General features: G+C 39.0%; 1 protein-coding gene across 1 annotated transcript in view; it reads left to right on the forward strand.

The window, feature by feature from the left end:
- Positions 1–449: 449 nt before the first annotated feature.
- tmtopsb (teleost multiple tissue opsin b) overlaps positions 450–25334 on the forward strand; it is a 41053-nt gene continuing 16168 nt past the window's right edge. Inside the window, exons 1-2 of the mRNA XM_067377737.1 lie at positions 450–926; positions 8529–8857. Coding sequence (XP_067233838.1) covers positions 563–926; positions 8529–8857 — 693 coding nt within the window. The 5' untranslated portion in view covers positions 450–562. The remainder of the gene's footprint in view (positions 927–8528; positions 8858–25334) is intronic.

Consider the following 25334-nt stretch of genomic DNA (forward strand, 5'->3'; position numbering starts at 1 on the left):
TTTTCAACCCACCTTGGGTTGTTTTTAACCCAGCATTTTTTAGAGTGTATATATATATAGACCTAGGTCTGGGTGTAGGCATACTAGAATCTACACAGTCAAAAGCAATTAAGGTAAAAAGCACTTAATTGCATTGTTTTCACCAAAATGCAATTAAGCTAGTTATATACCTTTAAGGGTTAAATAGCTATTTGACCCTCAAAGGTATAATAAGCTTAACTGCATTTGGTAAAAAAAAAAAAAATTAGGAATTGCTTTAAGGGTGAAAAAAGAAAGAGGAAAGAATGGCATATTGGCAAAAAATCGGTGGCTTGAGACGTAGACGTCAGCTAGGCGGGGGGTAATAAAAACTCCCATTCATCCCAAGGAGGGGCATAATTGGCTTGACCACATCTTGAAACCTCTCTCTGTGTGGCAATAATGTACTTCTGCATCTAGCGTTTGGTGAACTCCAGTCCCACTGAAATAATGGGTTAGAAAACCCTCCACCGACTTTACAAAGCACTTTCTTTTCAAAACAAAACTGATTAAATGCTTTACATAAGCCATAATTAATGGTGCAATGATTGAGTCCAACATGAGTCGGGGTTGCGCGTGGTGCGCTGGAGGAGGTGACGGGACCAGCGCGCATTTGGATGAGAATCACTCAGAACACAGTCTGAGTCCGACGGGACACTTGGTGGTCGCGGTGTGCCTTGGATTCATCGGAACTTTCGGGTTTCTCAACAACACGCTCGTTCTCATTCTGTTCTGTCGCTACAAAGTGCTGCGCTCGCCCATGAACTGTCTTCTGGTGAGCATCGCAGTCAGTGATCTGCTGGTGTGCGTCCTCGGCACTCCTTTCAGCTTTGCCGCCAGTACGCAGGGACGGTGGCTCATCGGACACGCGGGATGCGTGTGGTATGGCTTCATCAATTCATGCTTGGGTGAGTCTGCATGTTACTGCGTTGTCAATAAACGATTAAAAAAGGATTCGCATGCAGTTGCCATAGTTTGATAGGCTACTTTTTAATCACACCTTGCAAACCCGGCTACACTGTAAAACGCTTTGTTAATCGTGAAAGTGTTATGATAACGTTTGTGTATTAGATATTTCATACGACAGATGCTTTAACGTTGTAAATGCGTATGTTTACAACGTTGCAGAAATGTTTTAGAGTATGTTCCCTCGACATTTGTATAGCCTAACTACTAGTGCTACAGTCGTATTTTCTTTAAAAACAAACAAACAAACAAACAAAACGTTTTACCTTTAGGTAACCCATACACTTAAATGTTATATGAAACGCTATCGTGCTTTTACATAGTTTTGTAGAAATTATTGATATTATTTCTTGTGAGGTAAACCGTCGTCTCACTCGCCTCCTGTCAGACTCGTGCTCGCGCTGCTGTAGTTGTTTAATTTTTTTCTCCAGGGAGATGCCGCTGCACGTAGCCTACTCAAGAAGTCCTCTCCATTCCAGAAGTTGCAATAATATAAAAAAAATATATATTAATTTATTTAAGTGAAATATTTGCAGTTTTGGTAAAATGCCCGTTGTTGGTACAGATAGATTTGCCGTTAAAGTTGGTAAGCTTATTGCACTATAATACAACGAACATCCCACCAACGTTGTTTGGTCTGGTTTTGTTTTTGTAGTAAAAAAAATAAAGCGTCATATCTACATATTCTTTATAAAAAATATTTTTTTTTCAACATTTTACATTTTTGGGGATTCTGTCCTTAATGTTTTTATGTTTTGATGTAGTTTCTAGATTTTTTTTCCTTTACCGCATAGAATCCAAAAATGAATGCAGCTTTTATGTAAACATATCGTAGCTGCTTAATCCAACATACATGTTTACACATAACAGGAAAGCAGGATGTAACTCCCCTCTGCCTATAGATGGCAATCAGTTTAAAAGGATGAATTCTTGTTGACAGATTAAACTCCTCACTTTATGGAACATATGTTGTGCACCTATTGCACTAACACACAAAAAAGTGTAGCTATCAGATGGACTGTCAGGTAAAATGGACCAAATGAGGTTGAAGAGTCATATCTCTTTAAATTATTACAGCCAATCACAATAACTGATCTTGTATTGTTGCTTGAACACTTGTTGACATCAGAGCCATCTCTCTATGGCTCTGGTTGACATGTAATAATAGTTTTGACTGGTCTGGTCGTTTTTAAGGGGGGCAGGGCAGAGTACATGAAGCTTGTCAGAGAAATTGTAAGGAAAGTGAGCCTGACATTTCATTCATCACTAATAAGGGTAAATGTTTATGATCATTGTTTGGCATGCTATTTCAAATAAAAATGTTTAATTTAAAAAAGAAAATTAGATTTTTGTGAAAATGGTGATTTTAGTTAAGCTAAAATGGGCCACAATTTTCAGCTAAAATGGACTGTACACACTACACAGAAATTGAGGGTGAAAATAGGTTTATACCTAGATGTATCTATACAAAATCTTAATTTTTTTTTTTTTTTTTTAAATGCATTCCAGACAATATGGCAGGGGGATAAGCAAAGGAAGGAAACAGAGAGATAAGAAGAGAGAAGAGTTATTTTGTTTTGTCAAAGATGTTCTAATCTTTAACAAAACATTTGATAGATATTTGACAAGCGTACACACATACATGCACACAAAAGACACCAATGCACAGAAACACACACCTGTACAACATGATCAGTTCATTTTTAATTGCATTTTTTAATGAAATATATTCATTCAACTTTCTATTTAATTAAATACATTTATAGTGTTGTTGCTATGGCACACTAAAGACAATAGTGTTAGTTTACTGTTAAAAATAAAATGATTTCAGCCAAAATTACCTGTGTTGATCTCATTTTTATATTGGCCCATTTTACCTGAATGTTATGCCGTGAGTCTAGAAGGGACCTGCTAATACTCTAACTCTCATAATTTTAAAACAATTATACTTTTTCACATTTTATAAAATATATATTTAAGAAACCCATGCTAATTTGTAAAAATATCATTAAATCTCATGCATAGCTTATTTGATATTATAAGTCATTATTATTTGTATAAGTAATTTACCAAAACTTGGCCCATTTTAGCTGACCTCACCCCTACTATAGTAGGCTACCAAGGGGACATTCTAAAACACTTAATGTGAAAAACGCTTTAACATGGCTTAATGTGTAAAGACAGTGATATTAAAAGACCAAACTCAGTAAAAACTACAAATATAGCATACTACAGAAAAGCAGATGAGCCTGAACACAGTGAGTGTCACATTTCAACGTTTTCTTTATAACAATTTTCTATGGGAGGAAAACGATTAACGTGTAATTAAACACTTTGCGTTCATATTCTGGGCTCATCTGCTTTTCTGTGAATAGTATGCTTTATTAGTATGGTGTTTACTGAATTTGGCCTGGTAATACTGTTTTACGTTAAGTCACGATAAGTGTTTCTCATATTAAGTGTTACAGAATGTCCCGTACCAGGTTTCTGGAAATGTACTACATTAATACTATAATATTCTTTGCAATACACTGAAGTGCTGTTCCAAAGTATGAAAGTATACTTCTGATACTATAACGTGGTGCCGCATAGTACATTTCTGTAGGGATGTAAACAAGAAAAGAGTCTAAACCGAAAATAAATGCTCGAAAAATCCAACCCACTAAAATTGAAAACTTGCCAACCCACAGTAATAGGTTCACTTTCATTTAAACCACTGTTAATTTATTTACTGATGAAGAAAATGAAGTTGGAACTATTAAATGAGTTGAAAACTCATTACATAACTGGAAATGACAAATTATCGGAAACAAAGATGATGAAAACACTTTTACAATGTACTGTTGAAAAGACCCATTAGTCTCCATAATTGGAAAGACGTTAATAAGCAAACGAGGGCAGGGGTGTATTCATCTCCTGGGGTTTAGCACTTGACCTGAAGGTGTGCAGAGCCGTATTCATGGAAAAGAGATGCGTGCTGTCCTGTGCTTGACCCATAACACAGGCTGTTTCCAGTAGAATAGCTCTTTTGTTGTTAATTAACAGGTGTCACTTTTCTGGTGCCAGCAGCCCTTAAAGGATTAGTTCACTTTCAAATATAAATTTCCTGATAATTTACTCACCCCCATGTCATCTAAGATGTTCATGTCTTTCTTTCTTCAGTCAAAAAGAAAATAATTAGAGAAACCATCGCTCATTTAAAAAAAAAAAAAAAAAAAAAAAAAAGTTTTAACAATAAATGCTCTCTTCTTCTCTATTAGAATTCCAACTTGCACTAGCATATTGTATATGACAATTTAGTTCAAAGTTTGACCTGAGGAGGGCAGTAATACACTTAGCAGTGTCTACACTGCTGGAAATCAAATAGAGACGAAGAAGAGAGCTAGTTCAAGATGAGCATTTCTGGTTAAAACGTATTTAATTTTTCATTTTTAAATGGTTTCTCTAGAGAAGACCCTTATTTCTAGTCTGGGATCACTGTAAACTATAATTTTGACCTTTGGGCCCATTGAAGTCCACTATATGGAGAAAAGACAGAAAGACATGAACATCTTGGATGACATGGGGGTGAGTAAATTATCAGGAAATTTTAATTTGAAAGTGAACTTATCCTTTAAGTACAACCTTTCATTGTAATTGTCAGTGCCTCAATGACCGGTCAGGGACCTCGGCTAAACAAATGAATGAATCTGCATCTGTTTGATAAAACTACACTTATGAGAGAACTAAGTGTGCTTTTATGAAGAAAAGCTCTGTAATCAGTTCCACTCCTTGAAAGCCTGATGACAAATGCCTCTCATTGCTTTGAAAAGGCTCATTACTCGCTTTCCTGATTAGCTTTCATCAGGAGCCACCATGCATATGATATAAGTTGATTCTCTACTCGTTCACAATGTCTAATGCCATAATGATGTTAACTGTAAGCAGTGGACTATACACTTGTTTCACAGATTATTACCTCCCTTGAATAAATTACACTGATAAAAGTGCTAACAATGCTAATACTTGTAAGAAATTTTTATCTTTGAATTATCATTACAGCAATCACATTGTCAGGCTCATGAAGACATAGCTTCATCCAGATGTTACACGGTGAAGGTTTTATACACGCACACATATCAGGCAGGGGAATATGACTATTAACATTCAAAATGTTCTTGAGATATTCTTTTTCAGGCTTATAGTTTAAATATTCAAGCTTATAATCTCTTTGAATAATTTTTGGGTGAAAGTCTAAAAAGATTTCTTATGGTTAAGATGGCAGGATTTGGGGAGATTTCCGCAAGAGACCGGAAACACAAGCACATGTGGAGAAATTTTGTCTTTCACTAACAAAGTTTGCTGAACTCTTATCTGCAGTCCTCATTTCTTTGCTCAATTAAGCCTAATGTGTCCACACATTTAAATAATAAATATGGTAGAGTTCCAACTCGAAACACATCTAGCCTAACGCTTCGTTATTATAGTACTGCATTTGTTTGCTACAAATGAGTTTCTAGAGTTCAGAAATCATGAACTGAATTGAGTCTGTAATCTTTACTAATTAGGTAACTCTTTATTTTACAGTCCTGTTCCCCATGTACATACACGAAAATATCTCCAGAGTTAAATCAACTCTGCTCAGAGTACATATGGTCCCTCTTTAAATAGTGTTAAAATAACACTGAAGCAGAGTTAAAGTTAATGAAATAATTAAACAATTAATTAAGTGATGATTGTGCATTACTGATGAACACCTGCTGTTAACAAGCAGAATCACTAAAGAAAAGAGAAACACAAGAACTACAGCTGTCTTCAGTCACAGCCTTATTAATTGCTTAATTATCTCATTAACTTTACTTCAGTGTAACTTTAACACTATTTAGAGAGGGACCATATGTACTCTGAGCAGAGTTGATTTAACTCTGGAGATTTTACTGTGTAAAATAACTAGGTACTAACCCTGAACCTTCCCCTAAACCTGACCTTAACCTATGCAGTTACCTTATATTACCCAGTACTTTCTTAGGTAAGTACATTGTAAGTACAAATAAGTGCATGTACTGTAAAATAAAGTGCATCCATGTTTTGTTATTGTTTATTGCAGTTTCAACTTGGTATCAATGTCCCGGCACATTTGACACCCTTACTTGGCACTATTTCGCAATACATTTGGCTTGATTGTAATAATACACACTCCCTTGTGCCTTTATAGAGAACTTGCAGTTAGAAACATCTCAAATGAGTCTGAACACCTACTCTGCACAGTGAAAATGACAGTGACATGATAGCTGCCTTCAGTTTCAGGTGAGATATTTTAATATCCCCCTGAGTTTTTTTGGTTTTGCCAGCACAAATGACAGTACACTGACTGTACAATGACAAAGGAGGAGTGCACAATGAAACACAAGTGCCCCTTGCCAGATGTACCATAAGCTGTCTGCATGTGTATTGTGTAGTGCACTGAAAAGGATGTTTGCCTGGTTCAGTTCTTATAAGACTATAAATCACCAATGTAAATTAGCTTCCTCTAACAAAAAAAAAAAAAAAAAACACTAAAGCAGGTTTTCTGAAGAGGAACTCGATAAGATGAAGAACACTTTGTAGTAGAAAATCTGTAGTAAACACAGCACAGGTAGTAAAGAAAAGTAACTTTTCCATAAGCTGAGGTAAATACTAATACTCTATAAGGTGTACAAAACACCATCATGGTAAACAGTGTTGATGCTAACTCATTACAAGTAACTTGAGTTATGTAATCAGATTACATAATTACATAATAAAGCTTTACTTTTTCAATTTACAACAAAATATCTGAGTTACCTTTTCAAATAAGTAACATAAGTTACTTTTTCACATTTATTGTCTGACAGCTTTATATTAGATTTAGAAATAAGAGTGTTGAACTTCCTTCTCCTGTATCCTATTCTTCTTTAATCCAGAATGGCAGCACAGCTGAAATGTTTGTTTGAGCTGCGCCCTCTACTGTATAGGCGTAAATAGGCATTTCCTTCAGCCTGAGGCTTATTCATTTCACTTTTGGTGTGAAAGGGCCTTACAAACAAACAGGCAAGCCCATCCCATGCAAGAAAAGTAGCCTGACGTAAAAAGTAATGTAACACATTACTTTTCATAAAATGTAACTAACACAATTACTTTTTTTTTGGAGTAATGCAATATTGCAATGCATTAGGCCTACTTTTAAAAGTAACTTAACCCAGCATTGATGGTAACACACAACACTAATATAATTCAACAAACATTATTTCACAACATAAGATTTAGCATGAAACCTGAATGTTCATAACTGATAAGAAAATAAAAAAGAAGAAACAAAATGTGACTTTTTTCACTTCCAAAAGCTGTATATTTAACAGTATTTTACTGTAAAATAACCCATAAGATCTATTAAAGTTTTTCACTGTATCGAGTACCTCTATAGAGGTTAGTGGTGCATGGGTTCCCTCGATCAAAAGCCTATGCATTTTAACAAAAAAAATAAGCTTTGTGTTTAACAAAGGGTTATGACACTTACGCGTTTTGTCTATCAAGATAATCTTTACAAGTTAACACAACATTTATACATTTTGAAGCCTAAATAAAGTCTTCAAATATAAAAGGCTAACAGTAGGCTATAAACGGACTACAGCACACCATGGTCGCAGATCAACATCACCACCATCAAGCTTCCTCAAACTTTATTTAGAAAACAACTCTATTTAAAAACATGCTCACTGATTATGATCTGCGCTGTGTATGAATACTTAATCACGTTTTCATGAGAAATGCTGTCCAAATGTCTCGTTTTTAATGATGACGTCTAAAGTCCCCGCCAAAGGTAGTCCCTTTTAGCAACTTCTTAGCAACCGCCATTTTTAAGACACAATAAAGGTTTAAAAAATCACAAATGGGTTATAACTGGTGTGTTTTATGTCATAGATCAAAACGTGAAAATATTTCGAGGCTTTGTTAACCACAGACCTTATTTCAGGCGATTTAGCAAAAACCCATTCAAAAAAACCCATAGATTTGACAGCGTTGGAACCGGAAGTCCTGAAATGCTAACTCGCTTCCGGGTTTTGCCTACAAAAACAGGTCACCTCTCTATGGAGTAAAGGGACTTAATGTAGCATTTTTACACTCTTTTACCGTTATGCTGATGTTATTGATAAAAAGCTACAGATGCAAAACAGGTACACTGAAAAAAATTGTATGATTTAAATTTCACAAATAATTACAAAAGAAACGCAATTACAATTTTCAAGTAAAAAGACTGAAATAGTATTTTCTTGTAAAACGTTCTCTTGTAATCTGTTTTATTTACAACTTTTAAAAAGTAATTTTTACAGTGTAGATGCAATGTCTAATGTCTCATTTTTTCCTGTTAAGCAATGTAAACCCACAGCACTGAGCCTGACATATATTTGCAGTTCATGCCATAAATCTGAAGATTTGGCCTTTTACTTGAAGCAAACAAACCCACAAAGGACCTGTAAGCAACCCAGGACCACAGCTATTACTCATAACAGTGTTGTGTTGTCTGTATCTCTCCTCTGTTTGTACAGGCGTTGTGTCTCTAATCTCCCTGGCGGTGCTCTCTTACGAGCGCTACTGTACCATGATGGGGGCAACGCAGGCTGACTCTACCAATTACAGAAAGGTGGCCATGGGTATTGCCTTCTCCTGGTTGTATTCCATGGTTTGGACTCTTCCTCCGCTGTTTGGATGGAGCTGCTATGGTCCGGAGGGTCCCGGCACCACCTGCAGTGTCAACTGGGCCGCCAGGACGGCCAACAACGTGTCTTACATTGTCTGTCTGTTTTTCTTCTGCCTTATTCTCCCTTTTATCGTGATTGTCTACAGCTATGGCAGACTCCTTCAGGCTATCACACAGGTAAGTGTCTAAAACATCACTGTCTACTACAGCTGACGGGTTATTGATTTTAAAGAAGCTTTATGCCTAATGTTATAGGCCGCATCATTTGTATAGAGACTTGGCTTGGATGTGTTTCTTGAGTTGCACAATAAATTTTCCCAGGCTTAATCACATTAACTGATTAGTTAATGAATTAAGTGCTTTTCTCATAAGTAATGAAAGTAAGAAATAAGAAATGTTTCTTGAGCAGCAAATCAGCATATTAGAATGATTTCTGAAGGATTATGTTACACTGAAGACTGGAGTAATGTTGCTGAAAATCACAGTAATAAATTATGCCAGATCAAGGTAGTCTGCTGCATCCTACAGAACTCAGCACTCAGATCCGGGCTGCAAGATAGGGAATTACACCATACAAATTGCCTTCAGCACAAATTTTGAGGGCATTTATGCATTATTTAAAGAATTCCCTTAGTTAATCAGTTGCTTAATGCAAACAGCATGTGAAGATAAACAATTCAGCTGTTCGTGACTTCGTGACCATCTATAAGCAACAAAAGCGTAGATCAAGGCATCTGCTCCATGCTCTTGTGTGGAAAAAGACACTCTTAAAAATAAAGGTTACAATAGGGGGGTTTCCCAGTTATGCCCATTGTAAAAAATCATTTTCATGATTTATCAAATATTTTCTTTTGTCAATCAAATCAACTTAGATCATTCATGTGGTTCAGATAAAAAAAAAAATCGCCTTTATTGTATCAACTCAATTAAAAATGAACTCTGAAATTTTAAGGAAACCAGGTAACTTACTTTTTTAAGTTAAACCAACAATTCTTTTTTACAGTGTAGAACCACCATTTTTGGCCCCCCAAAGAACTTTTCAGTGAATAGTCAATAAAAGAACAATTTTTTCTTATAGTGAAGAACATTTTAATCATCTAAAGAATCTTTTTTCCACTGTAAAGAACCTTTTGTGCAATGGAAAGGTTCCATGGATGTAAAAGGTTCTTCATGGAACCACTGAGGCCAATAAAGAACCTTTGTTTTACATTACAAATAGCAGCTCAATATTGTAACAGAAAATGATGTTTGCAACCTTAGACTAGAAAAACAGTTACCTAGACTTACTTCATCTTCAATTAGCATAATATTCATAAATCATTATGAGTTTTCACAATGACCTTTTTGCACCATTAATTAACAAAACCACTCAGCACTCCTCTCAATGTGTGGTTTAAATTGAAAACGGTTAAAACATTGCAACTCGCGGCAGTTTCCTGTCTGTGTTCCTCTATCAGTTCCAATTTACCAGAGGTAGCCAGATTAATTCTCTTTCAAATGCTCGACAGGATATGTCCTGTGTTGTCCGATGATAAACACCGGCAATCGGCAACAAATGACAATTATTCTCAATGTTTTGCGTGAAGCATCTTGAATGCAAATTAAGCTCCATATTACGTCAAGCACAGAGCAAACCGTGTCAGAATTTGCATGGAGATGGAAAGAAAATAACATTTCAATTGAGAAGTAGTTTTTTATGCGATTCCCCAGAGTGGCCCAATTTTCTGAAGTAAACACAAAACAAACGCTCTCAAAGCTCCCACAATTCCTTTCCCTCCTCCCGCCCCTCACTGAGTGGTTGAGCTAACAGAAGCCACCAACCGCCTACATCAAATGTACTGACACAACAAAGTGCTTTGATTTGCAAGTGAATTACTTTCAAAGCAACAATGAATGAAAAATCTCCATCTCTGCGTCTTAATAGAGTACAATGTATGGAATAGATGTTTCAGCACATTTAATATACTGTGATGTTCAGAGAGAGTTCGGAAATTAAAACATTCATGTTTATGTAAATTAGCCATGTCTGAAATGGGCCATTGATGCAGAACTGAAAGCGTCACCTTTTCGTTTCACTTCATTCAACAGCAACTCAAATCGCCCAGCCTGTGTCATTGCATTAACATAAGCACTTTCTCCATAAAGGTACTTTTGCTGTGCGAAAACCCTGCTGAATCTCCTTTTGGTCTGAAGGTCTTCTGTAGATTCACGTATAGTGTCATCCACGGTGAACTGTATGTGAAGCCGCGGTTATACTGTATGTGTTGCATGACAGTAGTGTATATAGGTCAAGACTTATCGCTAGACATCAGTGGTGTGATCTAACCTCAGAGGTGAAAATACTTTGCTTTTCTGACAGATACATTCTTGTGCAAGCAGATAACTTTGAGCCTGGGTTTGTGTTGATAGAAGCAGGAACAAAGGGAGATTCCTCCTCAAGCCTGAGCAGAAATCATTTCCAATTAACGAGTTACTATCTCAAAAAGGGCAGAGAGGAATACAAACCTTTAGAATGAGCACCTCACGGGGCTTATGACCTTGCATTCTCCTATTATTTTGCTTGTCTGAGAATTAACACACACACACACACACACACACACACACACACACATACAGTGGGTATGGAAAGTATTCAGACCCCCTTAAATTTTTCACTCTTTGATATATTGCAGCCATTTGCTAAAATCATTTAAGTTCATTTTTTCCCTCATTAATGTACACACAGCACCCTATATTGACAGAAAAACACAGAATTGAGATTTATTAAAAAAGAAAAACTGAAATATCACATGGTCCTAAGTATTCAGACCCTTTGCTCAGTATTTAGTAGAAGCTCCCTTTTGATCTAATACAGCCATGAGTCTTTTTTGGGAAAGATGCAACAAGTTTTTCACACCTGGATTTGGGGATCCTCTGCCATTTCTCCTTGCAGATCCTCTCCAGATCTGTCAGGTTGGATGGTAAACGTTGGCGGACAGCCATTTTTAGGTCTCTCCAGAGATGCTCAATTGTGTTTAAGTCAGGGCTCTGGCTGGGCCATTCAAGAACATTCACAGAGTTGTTGTGAAGCCACTCCTTCGTTATTTTAGCTGTATGCTTAGGGTCATTGTCTTGTTGGAAGTTAAACCTTCGGCCCAGTCTGAGGTCCTGAGCACTCTGGAGAAGGTTTTCGTCCAGGATATCCCTGTACTTGGCCGCATTCATCTTTCCCTCGATTGCAACCAGTCGTCCTGTCCCTGCAGCTGAAAAACACCCCCACAGCATGATGCTGCCACCACCATGCTTCACTGTTGAGACTGTATTGTACAGGTGATGAACAGTGCCTGGTTTTCTCCACACATACTGCTTAGAATTAAGGCCATCAGACCAGGGAATCTTATTTCTCACCATCTTGGCAAACTCCATGTGGGCTTTCATGTGTCTTGCACTGAGGAGACGCTTCCGTCGGGCCACTCTGCCATAAAGCCCCGACTGGTGGAGGGCTGCAGTGATGGTTGACTTTCTACAACTTTCTCCCATCTCCCGACTGCATCTCTGGAGCTCAGCCACAGTGATCTTTGGGTTCTTCTTTACCTCTCTCACCAAGGCTCTTCTCCCCTGATAGCTCAGTTTGGCCGGACGGCCAGCTCTAGGAAGGGATCTGGTCGTCCCAAACGTCTGTCATTTAAGGATTATGGAGGCCACTGTGCTCTTAGGAACCTTAAGTGCAGCAGAAATTTTTTTGTAACCTTGGCCAGATCTGTGCCTTGCCACAATTTTGTCTCTGAGCTCTTCAGGCAGTTCCTTTGACCTCATGATTCTCATTTGCTCTGACATGCACTGTGAGCTGTAAGGTCTTATATAGACAGGTGTGTGGCTTTCCTAATCAAGTCCAGTCAGTATAATCAAACACAGCTGGACTCAAATGAAGGTGTAGAACCATCTCAAGGATGATCAGAAGAAATGGACAGCACCTGAGTTAAATATATGAGTGTCACAGCAAAGGGTCCGAATACTTAGGACCATGTGATATTTCAGTTTTTCTTTTTAATTAAATCTGCAAAAATGTCAACAATTCTGTGTTTTTCTGTCAATATGGGGTGCTGTGTGTACATTAATGAGGAAAAAAAAAAAGAACTTAAATGATTTTAGCAAATGGCTGCAATATAACAAGTGAAAAATTTAAGGGGGTCTGAATACTTTCCGTACCCACTGTATGTGTATATATATATATATATATATACATATATATATATATATATATATATATATATATATATATATATATATATATATATATATATATATATATATATATATGACTACATAACTTTTTAATAATTTAATTATTTATAGTTACATATTTATTCATTTGCTTCAAGTAAAACTGTAAATGGAATAAATTAAGCTTTTCATTTACACTACCATTTAAACGTATTGAGTCAGTAAAATAAGTAAGAAATATATTTTAAAAGAAATTAATACTTTTTTTCAGCAAGGACACATTAAATTGATCAAAAGTGACATTAAAGACATTTATAATGTCACTCAATATTTCTATTTCAAATAAATGCTGTTAGTTTGAACCTTATTCATCAAAGAATCCAGTTTCTTCAAAAATATTAAAGAGCTTAACTCTGTTTTCAACATTGATAATAATCATAAATGTTTCTTGAGCAACAAATCAGCATATTAGAATGATTTCTGAAGGATCATGTGACACTGAAGACTGAAGTAATGATGCTGAAAATTCAGCTTTGCATCACAGGAATAAATTACATTTTAATATACAATAAAATAGAAAACATATTTTTATTGTAATAATATTTCACAATAGTACTGTTTTACTGTATTTTTGATCAATAAATGCAGCTTTGGCGAGTATAAGAGAAATCATTCAAACATTTAAAATGTTTTGATCCACTTCCTGTTTAGGCCTCTCCCACATCTGATTCTGTCTTATTACCAATATTTTTGTCATTGCAGCTACAGATATTTCCTTTACTCTGCATCCTAACACTAAGTTTTGTCAACTGAAAAAAAAAGCTGTATATAACATTTTGTGGAACATTTTCTCACTACCCATGGAACCATTTGCATTAGTCCCTTTGCAGCAACCCAGATTTAAGTGCTTAATTGCTCAAGATTTGCAGTTTTGGAGTAACCTCTGCATGACATTAAACTTTCTACCACCATTCAAGTTTTTGAGGGTTATTTAGGTCTATAAAGAGACCGTTAGTAATGTCATTGCCTACATAATGCTTCATATATAATTCATACAGATGCTTAAAGAGCATGAATTATGACACCTCACACAAAATCATTTGCATAATTTTATCCTGAAGATGATAAAATCATTGAATTTGATCAAAGGCATTTTTCCTAATCCGCTGCCTTCAATTTATTTGGATGTCATTTAATGCAAACCAATTATAGGCCAATCGTAGCATGAAATCAGATAACTAGAGTGTCGTCTCAAATGTAAAAGAGTGATTGTAGCTCCTCACCGATGGTATTGAACCACAGGCACAGAATGCTGATAAGCTCTGAGTCTTTTAAACAATTAGCACCCTGTGTGTTTATTCGAGATGTGACTCCCACCACTCGATGCAGTGGAGTCCTAGGGGGACAGGTGTCAGATATATTCCCCCTCCACTCTGATAAATCTCAAAGGGGGTGATAAAAATGCCACATGTTTTATTACACATAGTAACTGGCTCTTTGATTAAGCTGAAGGCTCTTTTTAATTGCATGCATAACAAGCAAATCAATTGGATAATGATTCATGTACATTTACGATCAATAAGACCACAAACTGCCTTTCAGGCTCTCATTGCAACATGCTACACTCTTAAAGGGATAGCTCACCCAAAAATGAAAATTATCCCATGATTTACTCACCCTCAAGCCATTCTAGGTGTATGTCTTCTTTCAGACAAACACAGTCAGAGTTATATTAAAAATATCCTGGCTCTTCCAAGCTGTAAGATGGTAGTGAAGGGGTCGTGAGATTTTGAAGCCCAAGAAAAGTGCATCCATTCATCATAAAAGTAATCCATATGGCTCCAGGGAGTTAAAAAAAGCTTCTGAAGTGAAGCGATGGGTTTTTGTAAGAAAAATATCCATATTTAAAACTTTATAAAATATAATAACTAGCTTCCGGCAAACAGCCGTATGCATCGATATGTGGAAGAGTAACCTCTGACACGCAAATGATGTGTTGACAAGCACGGAAGTGCAGAGGATTTAGAAAAACAAAACAACAGTCTTAAATGAGAATTTTTAAAGAGAAATGTTAGAGGATTTCGATATAAGAGTAGAGGAGGCTGAGTTCGTTGCCCAGCCCTATTTGTTTGAACTGCGAGAGGCATCTAGCTTACGATACTCCTATCATTCATCACATCAGAAGTTACTCTTCCGCCGGAAGCTAGTTATTGTAGTTTATAAAGTTTTAAATATGGATTCGCCTTACTTCAGAAGGCCTTTATTAACCCCCTTGAGCCGTGTGGATTACTTTTATGATGGATGGATGCACTTTTTTGGGGCTTCAAAATCTCACACCCCATTCACTACCATTATAAAGCTGAGAAGAGCAGGATATTTTTTAATATAACTCAGATTGTTTTTGTCTGAAAGAAGATAGTCATATACACCTAGGATGGCTTGGGGGTGAGTAAATCATGGGGTACTTTTCATTTTTGGGTGAATTATCACTTTGAAGTCACCATGAAATCAAAAGTGACAATTTCAATTTTTCTATGTGGAATATTGCAATATTTATTATAAGATCTATCTCTGCACAATATTTTTTCTAATGTGCCCTCATAATCTTTCATTAAAATACTTGCCCTCCCTCTTGCAGGGACATCTCTTCTCTTTTGATATTTACATGAGGGCGGAACAACCTGTCACTCACATGAGATCACAGCAATAGCAAACAACAACCGTCCAATCAAATCTGGATGAACAAAATCAAGTCCCGCCCTACAGTTTTACTTGGATATATGTCACAACAAGGAAGAAAGGGCTATTGCAACTTCCGTGTTATGGCTACTTTACTGCAGTTACTGCAGTTACTTTATTGTTTATAAAGTAAGAAAGAAAAAATAAACATAATTATTTGTAGAAAATCAAAAACAAGATATTTAAGTAATACCTGAAATAAATAAATGATAAAATACATTTCTTTCAAAGATTCAGCGAAGAAACACTCAGTCATGACGGAAATAACATAGGAAATGAATACGGGTCATTTTTGACCCATGTGTGTAAAATTGATGTAGACAAACAAAAACTGTGTTTGTTTATAAAGTAAGAAAGAAAAAATGAACATAATGATTTTTTACAATCAAAAACAAGATATTTAAGGAATACCTGGAATAAATGAATGATAAAATACATTTCTTTTAAAGATTCAAAGAAACACTCAACCGTTATTAAAATTACATAGGAAATGAATACGGGTCATTTTTGACCCATGTTGCGCATTAGAAGGGTAGTGATACAAAAATGATTTTTATTAAAAAAGTAAGAAAGAAAAAATTAAAATAAGGATTTGTGATGATCAAAAACAAGTTAATTCAGGAATACCTGGAATACTGAATGATGAAATTAATTTCTTGCAAAGATATAGAAAATAAAAACTCAGCCGGGTCATTTTTGACCCCATCAAAGGGTTAAGCGAGCCATACTGTTCGGTACTGAGCCGTCCCATGCAGTGGAAAAGCACCAAAATGTGAGCCGTACCAAACTGTACCATGCAGTGGAAAAGTGCCTTATGGTTCCATGAAGAACCATCCTTTAACATCCACGAAACATTACAAAACGTTCTTTTATAGTAGAAAAGGATTCTTTAGATTTTTAAAATGCTCTTCAAACTAAGAAAAAAAAATCACTACAAGTTTTTTGGGTAACCTAAAATGATTTTTCTATGTCATTGCTGCGAAAACCCCTTTTTGGAAACTTTATTTTTAAGAGTGTAGGGTGGATACTGTGACAGTCTGAATGTCACCTACAGTAAGTAGACCTACAGGCTTTGTCCCATCGTCCCCCAGAAAGTGTCACATTGTTATATAAGTTTGAATGAAGATGTGACAGTTGCGTATTCACAGTGCATAGAGCACATACCCTCCCAGCTCCTGTCGCTCCACTCAGCCGTTGACTAACCCATCCAAAATGTCACCCGATAGGGGGCCGAACGCCTTCCCAAAGAACAGCCTCATTTGCTCGGACACGGCCTGTCTCTTTCTGTAAATTCACACTGCGGGTGAAAAAGGAGCATGCTAGGGAAACGTAGGGAGAAAAACCCAGCGGATTTGCCACACTCGTTTTCGCCATCATTCAAGACAGAACTGTCTATTCGCACAGAGACCGGCTGGGTAGACAGAACGAGAGGCAGAGAGAGAGAAACTAAGTTCACATCTGCTGCAGGTCACGTTGCCAGCTCTGAAAAGTGTTGACCTCAAGTGAGGTTTCAAGGAAGATATTTTGCGGATGCATCATTTTGATTTAATTCGATTGGTTTGGTTTTGAAGGCTGGGGTTGGATGGGTTTTGTCAGGGTTTACTGCTTGCTGTCAGTTCTTTCTAACTTCTCAAATTGCATTTCTTTTAAGGGATAGTTCACATAAAAATAAAAAACTCTGTAATTTACTCTGGCTTTCTTCGGCAGAACAACATTTCAACTGGTTTTGCCCATAGAATGAACATCAAAGGGGAACAATGTTTGGACCCCAATGACTGTCAATGCATGGGCAAAAAAAGTTATGTTAAATGTTATGTTAAAGTTAAATGTTATTTGTGTTCCACAGTAAATGATGACATAATTTTCCTTTTTGGGTGAACTTGAATTTGATAGAGCTGTATATGGGTATCATGTCAGCTACTGTTTCTGTTTTATTTGTTTTGAAGTCAAGCCTGACGACTAACAGCTTAATTAGTCAGCATTTTAGAGTGCAATCCCTCTTAATTAGGAGCTTTCAAATGGCAATTAAGTTAAAGGCCCTATTTTAACGATCTGAAACGCAAGTGTCAAAGCGCGAAGCGCAAGTAACTTTGAGGGCGGGTCTCGGCGCTGTTGCTATTTTCCCGGCGGGATAAATGGCTCTTGCGCCCGGCGCAAATCTAAAATGGGTTGGTCTGAAGTAGCTTCATTATTCATAGGTGTGGTTTGGGCGTAACGTGAAATAAACCAATCAGAGCGTCATCCAACATTCCCTTTAAAAGCAGGTGCGCAAGTTCCATTATGGATTGCTATTATTATGGCGTATTTACCAGGCGCACGCCAGGAGCGGTTCACAGCCGAGGAGACTGATGTTCTTGTAAGAGCAGTGAAAGACAGAGAAGTTGTGTTGTATGGGGATGGGAGAAACCCACCCAAAATAGCGTCGGTTAAACAGGTTTTTTCACATCTTCGTGGCACACCACAATGATTTCCGTCATCTCATGTGTTAATATTTTTTTAGTGTAACATATGATTTGCAAAAATAACTGTTGCATCTGTGTAGATTACATGAGCAAAGTGTATGCGCGTTGTGCACGCTATACATTATGGTCAAGCATGCGCCCTTAAAATAGCATAATGAACAACGCGCAACGCGCCACTGACTTTAGACTAGGTTTTTTCTGGTCAGTGGCGCAATTGTTTAATGGAACAGCAAAATAGCACCAGGGATTGTTTGCGCCGGAACACGCCTCCTTTTTTGCGCTGAACCGCCCAGGGAGCGCAAGTTCATTCACTAGTTTAGCGACGTGCTTCTGTGGAGGGAAAAGCGCGCTTTGCGCGGGTGCAAAATAGGAATGACACATGCGTCGGTGTACAAAGTCAATTGCGCTGGGTGCAAGATAGGGCCCAAAGTCTTTTTGAGAGAATTGGTATTCTAGATTAAGTGGCCATATGTTGAAAAAGCTAAAATGATATTGTCATTGTAAAGTTTTATTAGCCAGGGGTGTCCAATCCTGCTTCTGCAGGGGCACTATCCTGCATAATTTAGCTTAATTCCTATTTAAACACCCCTGATATGGGTTATTATATATAATATACATTTTTTTTAAGCAACATTTTTTTTATGATTTACATTTTAGTTAACTATAGTTAACCAGTGAGGTTTAATTTGTTAACATTAGTCAAAGGACAGTAAGTGATTTCTGAGAAACAGTGTTGAAAGTGGATTGGGCCGAGCACCAAAACACACTTGTAGCCAATCAGCAGTAACACTCATTAGGGGGAGGTGCCTGTGTTGCATAGCATGTTTGTGAATTTGGGGGCGGAGCTATCAAGATATATGTGCGATCCTTGTGGGTAGGGGTGTGTTTGTTTTTGTGATTTAAAATATCAACAGTGTTTCTCAGAAATTGCTTACTGCACCTTTAACTAATTGAAAAATGCTTCTAAAACATTTATTACTCTTAGTTAATGTTAATTTTAATATTTACTAGTACTACTAGTATCTTTTAATATTATTTAATGAACCTGAACTAATATGAACTAACAATAAACTGTTGTATTTTAAACTAACCCTAACAAAAATGAATAAATACTGTAACAAATGTATTGCTCATTGTTTAATGTTAGTTAAAGCATTCACTAATGTTAACATATAGACCTTATTGTAAAATGTTTCCAAAAAAAAAAAAAAAAGTAATAAAGATAACAAAGGAATACTGGAAACTTCCATGCAAGTTTGTTGAGGTGGGTTGAAGCTAAACTCTGCAGGACAAATTTCCCCCTCAGGAGCAGGATTGGACACCCCTGCTCTTAGCTTGCCATCTCCCTCCCAGTCTTTTTTCCTCTGCTATTTCATTTCAGACAGAACAAACAGCCCTCAGGATGTCAGAAAATTCACCAAAACTCTGTTGTCACATGTCCTTATTATATCCACTGCTGAAATGCTACTCAGCACTCCTGAAAGAGAAAGTTATGAGGCAATTCTGAATATGTGCTGCATTGTCATATTTTGTCTTGTATTATTTAGAGCAGTGTTTGTTTTTGTTGTGGCTGGGGAATGTTGTAGCAGTTGTAATGTGGACAGGTGGAATGAATCCTCAGGGCCCTATCATACACCCGCCGCAATGCGCCGCCAGGTGCGATGCAAGTGTTTTTTGCTAGTTTCAGCCTGACACAGTTATCATTTTCACATCGTGCACCACGTTGTTTAAATAGTAAATGCATTTGCACCCATGGGCGTGCTGGTCTGAAATGAAGTGTGTTTAGGCACATTTTGGCCGCGTTACTATTTTGAAACGAAGGAGGAAATACTTTATTTATAAAAATACCCATGTACGTGTGGACTAGGCCTGAGTTTCATACTCCGGGTTGACTGAACTTACTCCAGACCATGGTTTTGGAACCTGCATACCTCAAATAAAGCAAGGTTTGGGTTAATCGAATATGAGTTGCAGGATAAATGTGACATTAAAGTGCCCCTATTATGGATTTTTGAAAATTACATTTCATGTAGTGTGTAACATATCTCTAAGTGAATGAAAACATCCTGCAAAGTTTTAAATCTGAAAGTGCACCGTATATAAAGTTATTGTCTCTCAAAAGTAAGAGTCGACTCTGGGTCAATTAAACGAGTCGTTTGTAAAACGAATCCCAAGCCATTTCGTTGAGACATCGCAACGAAACATTAGCATATTGCCCGCCCACTCATTGCGCACCCAGATGCCAGGGAAATTTTTTTTTTTTTCAACAATACCACAGCAGTATAATCTTTTGTTGCCCATCATTTTACTGATGACTACCTCTCAAACCTCGGGGAGTTTAACGCAAGATTCACAAAACGCTTGGTCTTAAAATATGGATTAATGCCCAGTTTATTTGGACCAGCTTACTCCTCTAAATCTAAACCTGTAAGTGTGATTAATAATTGATGTTTATATTTTCTAGCGATCGTTCAAAATTCATAGTTTTGTATGATATGTTGTGTACCGTACACCCTAGTCTGTCTCCTGCTAACTGGCTAACTGTAGTTTCTGTAGTTCTGCTATTCAGATGTGTGTCCAATATTGTCTAAAAATGTGTCAATTAATGCAGCTTCTCTGTCTTATTACTTGGAGTAATGATCAAGGATGGAGCACGACTTTCATTTACAAAGTGTAATGCATTATCAGCTGTTCACATTTGTGCTCAGCTAGCATGTGAGTTTACAACATAGCTTGTGCCCTGTTCGCTTACATAACTACAAAAGCCTGTGTACACATCTGGCCTAAATGTTTATCTTATGTTAGAGGTTTTCAGCTTGGCTTGGCATTTTGATACAGTTCCCACAGGTGTACCTACATAAAGTATAACAGTGATGCTGCTATCACGTCTTATAAATAAGACCAACTAAGGTGACACTTACCATAAAGAAATGTCCTACTCCAGTTGTTATTGCAAATTAGTTTCTGGTTGATCAACTACTTCAGACGTTTTAAAGTCGGACTCGGCCTCAAATTGATACAGTAAAATCGATGCTATCTTTTCTGTCCATACATTTTATACAGTACAATGTCTTGCGAATTGATAGTTGTCATTCAGTTATAGCAATGGACTATCACAAAGGATTGGGCCATCTGACCAATCAGAGCAGTGTAGGCTCACGGAAAGAAGGGGTTTAGAGAGACTTATTCTTCAAACTGCTTCTAACGAATCTGTAGTAATGTTCAGAGTTCGTGGGGAAGGAAGAGGACAAGGGTCGGCTTTTGACTGCTGACTGAGCTTTATTCAGTGTATAAAAATGTCCAACAAAAGTCTGTGCAACGCACAACAACAAAAATAAACAATCCACAACAGGGCTTCACTCCAGTGTCGGTATAAACAATCCACAATAGGGCTTCACTCCAGTGCTGTTGTCGTGCTCAGCGTCTCAGTCAGCAGTCCCTCTCTCTCTCACACACACACTCCTGCTTCTCCTGGTGTTTTATCCTGTCTTCGTGCCAATTACTGGAATGAGAAACAGGTGTTCGTGATTTACATTTAACCCACTTGCTTACCATGCGTCTCCCGACACTCTCTCCAGTTGCTGAACCACGCCCCCCTCACCATATACCCCCACCGCCCGACTCAGGCCGGGGAGTCATCCAGCCTGCACGACCTGGTAGGGGAGAAAACACGTCAGCAAACTCTGCTTGTAACTTAGTTAAATCAGTGAGCTGGGAGGGCGAGAGGTGATCTCCCCCTGGGGCCAGAGCGAGAGATTGTTTTTTGACATTCGCCTCTGGCCCGAGATTCCAATTTCTTTCGGAATCCCCACTCGGGAGATTAAACTAAACAGTGCCTTCCCAAGCACATTTTTAGCGGAAATGTTGCGGAGAACCACTGCTTCGGGGTATTGCATTGCATAATCCACAATCACTAATGCAAAGCGATGCCCCCTTGCTGATCGCTCTAATGGCCCGATGAGGTCCATACCAATTCTTTCGAAGGGGACCTGCATTAATGGGAGGGGGCGCAAAGGCGCTTTTGGAGCGGCCGGTGGATTCACCAACTGACATTCACGACAAGACGCGCACCACCTGCGCACTTTCTTGTGAATGCCTGGCCAAAAGAATCGGGTCATGAGGCGATTTAGTGTTGCCGTTTGTCCTAAGTGTCCAGCCATTGGATTAGAATGAGCCGCATTTCCCTGCGGCTCTTTGGAACTAATAACTGGGTTGTATCCTCCTTTGTCTGAGTGTCTTTGGTCACTCGATACAACCTATCCTTTATGATCGCGAAATACGGATAATTCAGTGGGCGTCCAGGCTGGAGAGGCTGACCGTCGATAGTGCTGACTTTTTCAAAAGCGTGTTTTAGTGTCTCATCCTGAGACTGCTCCAGGGGAAAGTCATCGCGGTCCTGAGGCAGTACTCATTGATCCCTGGTCAGTCTCCCTCACCTGCACGCGCACATCCTTACCCAGCGAATTCTTATTCCAAGAGGCATCCGAGAGCAAACAACCCAATAAATTATTAAACGCTGGCCAATTCGTCCCCAAAATTATCGGATGCCGGAGGTGCGGGTTAACTGCCACCTCAACATTATGCTTTTGTCCCCTAAATTGGATAACGACTATAGGATATTTCACCACATCCCCGTGCACACACCGAACCCTAACCATGCGGCTTGTATCCGATGCCCCGGACGAAATCAGGCTTTGATGCACTGAGGTTTGGTTACATCCTGAGTCCACCAAAGCCTGATAGGTACCCCCCTTGATACTCACAGGTATTTGGTACCCGCCAGCTTGACCAGGGGCGGCCTGTGGATCGTCCGAGACCCGGATCAACGTCCCGACCTCCATAATCGGACACCTGTCCACTAAATGCTCCGGGTCCCCGCAACGCCAACAGGCCGGCCCAGACCTGCCCGCTGCTCTCGTGGCAGGGAGGGGGTTAAATGGTTGGCGCGGAGAGAGGGGAGAAGCAGGAGTGTGGTCCGGCCCGGCAGGGACCCGAGGTCCGGAAAAGTATCCCTGTTCAGTCCCGCCCCGCCCCCGGGCAGACGAGACCTGGGGAGAGGGACAGGTTTAGAGAGAGAGGAGGATGAGGGAAGAGAAGGAGAGAGAGAGGCAGATGGAAGGGGTTCGCCGACCCCTGGGCATGCCACCATGTGGTCCTCCGCGAGGTGGATGGCCGAGTCCAGCGACGTGGGACGGTGGCACTGGACCCGCTCGGCTGTTCTTCTGGGCAGCCGAGTTGTGAACTGCTCCAGCACCACTCGATCGATGGCTTGCTCCACATCGCCTCCCTTGGCCAGGAGCCATTTGCGGCAGGATTCCCGGAGCTGTTGGCCCATCACGAAGGGCCGGCCGGACTCGCCCAACTCCAGTGAGCGGAACCGTTGGCGATGCTGTTCTGGGGTCCGGCCGAGCCGCTGAAGGATGGCCCTCTTCAGGTCGTCGAAGACTAGGAGGTTCTGTACAGTCAGCTGCTGCGCTGCCACCTGCGACTCACCCGAGAGTAGTGGGATGAGTCGCATGGGCCACTGGTCCCGGGGCCAACCTGAAACCTCCGTGGACTTCTCGAAGAGGTCCAGGAAGGCCTCCGGGTCATCCAACGGGCCCATCTTGTTGAGGGGGAGATGGGTGGGCGCAGCCAGCTGTCCGGTGGTCTCCGTACGAACCTCCCAGTCGATCCAGCTCCGGAACCTCTCGTGGTCTTCCTGCTGGACCTGAAGAATGGCCTGGAAGCGGCGCTCCTGATCCGAACGGAGGTCCAGCAGGGCTTGATGTTGGTCTTGATGTAAGACCGCGAGGGATGAAATGATGTCCGCAAACGGCGTGGCGGAGGGCGTTTGCATGGCGGCGGCTCCTTTCTTCCTTCCTGGGTTTCGGCACCAGTGTAATAATGTTCAGAGTTCGTGGGGAAGGAAGAGGACAAGGGTCGGCTTTTGACTGCTGACTGAGCTTTATTCAGTGTATAAAAATGTCCAACACAAGTCTGTGCAACGCACAACAAGAAAAATAAACAATCCACAACAGGGCTTCACTCCAACGTCGGTATAAACAATCCACAATAGGGCTTCACTCCAGTGCTGTTGTCGTGCTCAGCGTCTCAGTCAGCAGTCCCTCTCTCTCTCGGACACTCCTGCTTCTCCCGGCGTTTTATCCTGTCTCCGTGCCAATTACTGGAATGAGAAACAGGTGTTCATGATTTACATTTAACCCACTCGCTTACCACGCGTCTCCCGACGCTCTCTCCAGTTGCAGACCTCGCTGAACCAAGCCCCCCTCGCCACAGAATCGTTTACAAAACATTGAGAAGAGAGGTGAAATTAAATGTATATTATGAGAAAATGAAAGTGTTTTTTGACCTTGCATGCATGTAAACCTGTTGTAGGAGACTCCCAAAACAATATTAGGAAACTTAAAAAAGGCATAATAGGGGCACTTTAAGTTAACCTTGCTTTCTAAACAAGCCAATTCAGTAAAATATCAAAATGATTTGACCTTTTTCAGAGCTACTTATAAAGGTTGATAAAAGTTAATATGTATTGTTCTTTCTGCTCAAACATGCACATATACTATGACATTTTGTCGGTGGTCCTGGATGCAGCCAACCGATGATTAAAAATTAATTTCCCGGACTGATAAGTTGCTGTCCAATTTAAACAGCTTGTACAGTTTACATAGAAAGGATAAAATGTGACTCATTTATTTATAATGCATTCATGCTTTTCTTATCAACTTATCTCTCTTCATAAAACTCCTGCACAGACTTATAATGTATCACCATTTGATTGGGTTTTATAACAGTCTATAATTAGTGTACATTTCATCAAAATGTTATGACAAGGGATATAATTACACTCAGAAAATGAGATTAGTGGTGGAAGGAGGGTTTGTATTACTGAACACACCCTCGACCTTGTCACCAGTTTACATGAGGACAGAGAATAGAGTGAATGTGATGAACTCATTTTGTGATGAACTCACTGTTTACTTAAAGGCATTGATTTATGTATGCTGTACAACCAACTTGCTGCTTAAAACCAAGAACCATAAAGAAAGAGGCACAGAGCAACACATTCTCTTGGGAGCTTTTTAAGCAGCTGTACTCACAACTGTTCTGCCCACCTGTCAGACAGAAGATTTAATGATCTAGTCCACTGTATTTGTTTAGTGCGGTTCAGGTTATGCCCCAAATCAATCAGGAAAGGACCGTCAGGCCCTATTTTACTGAAATGGGTTGGTCTAGAATGTTTTATCCTA

The sequence above is a fragment of the Chanodichthys erythropterus genome, chromosome 23, assembly GCF_024489055.1.
Source record: "Chanodichthys erythropterus isolate Z2021 chromosome 23, ASM2448905v1, whole genome shotgun sequence".
Lineage (NCBI taxonomy): Eukaryota > Metazoa > Chordata > Actinopteri > Cypriniformes > Xenocyprididae > Chanodichthys > Chanodichthys erythropterus.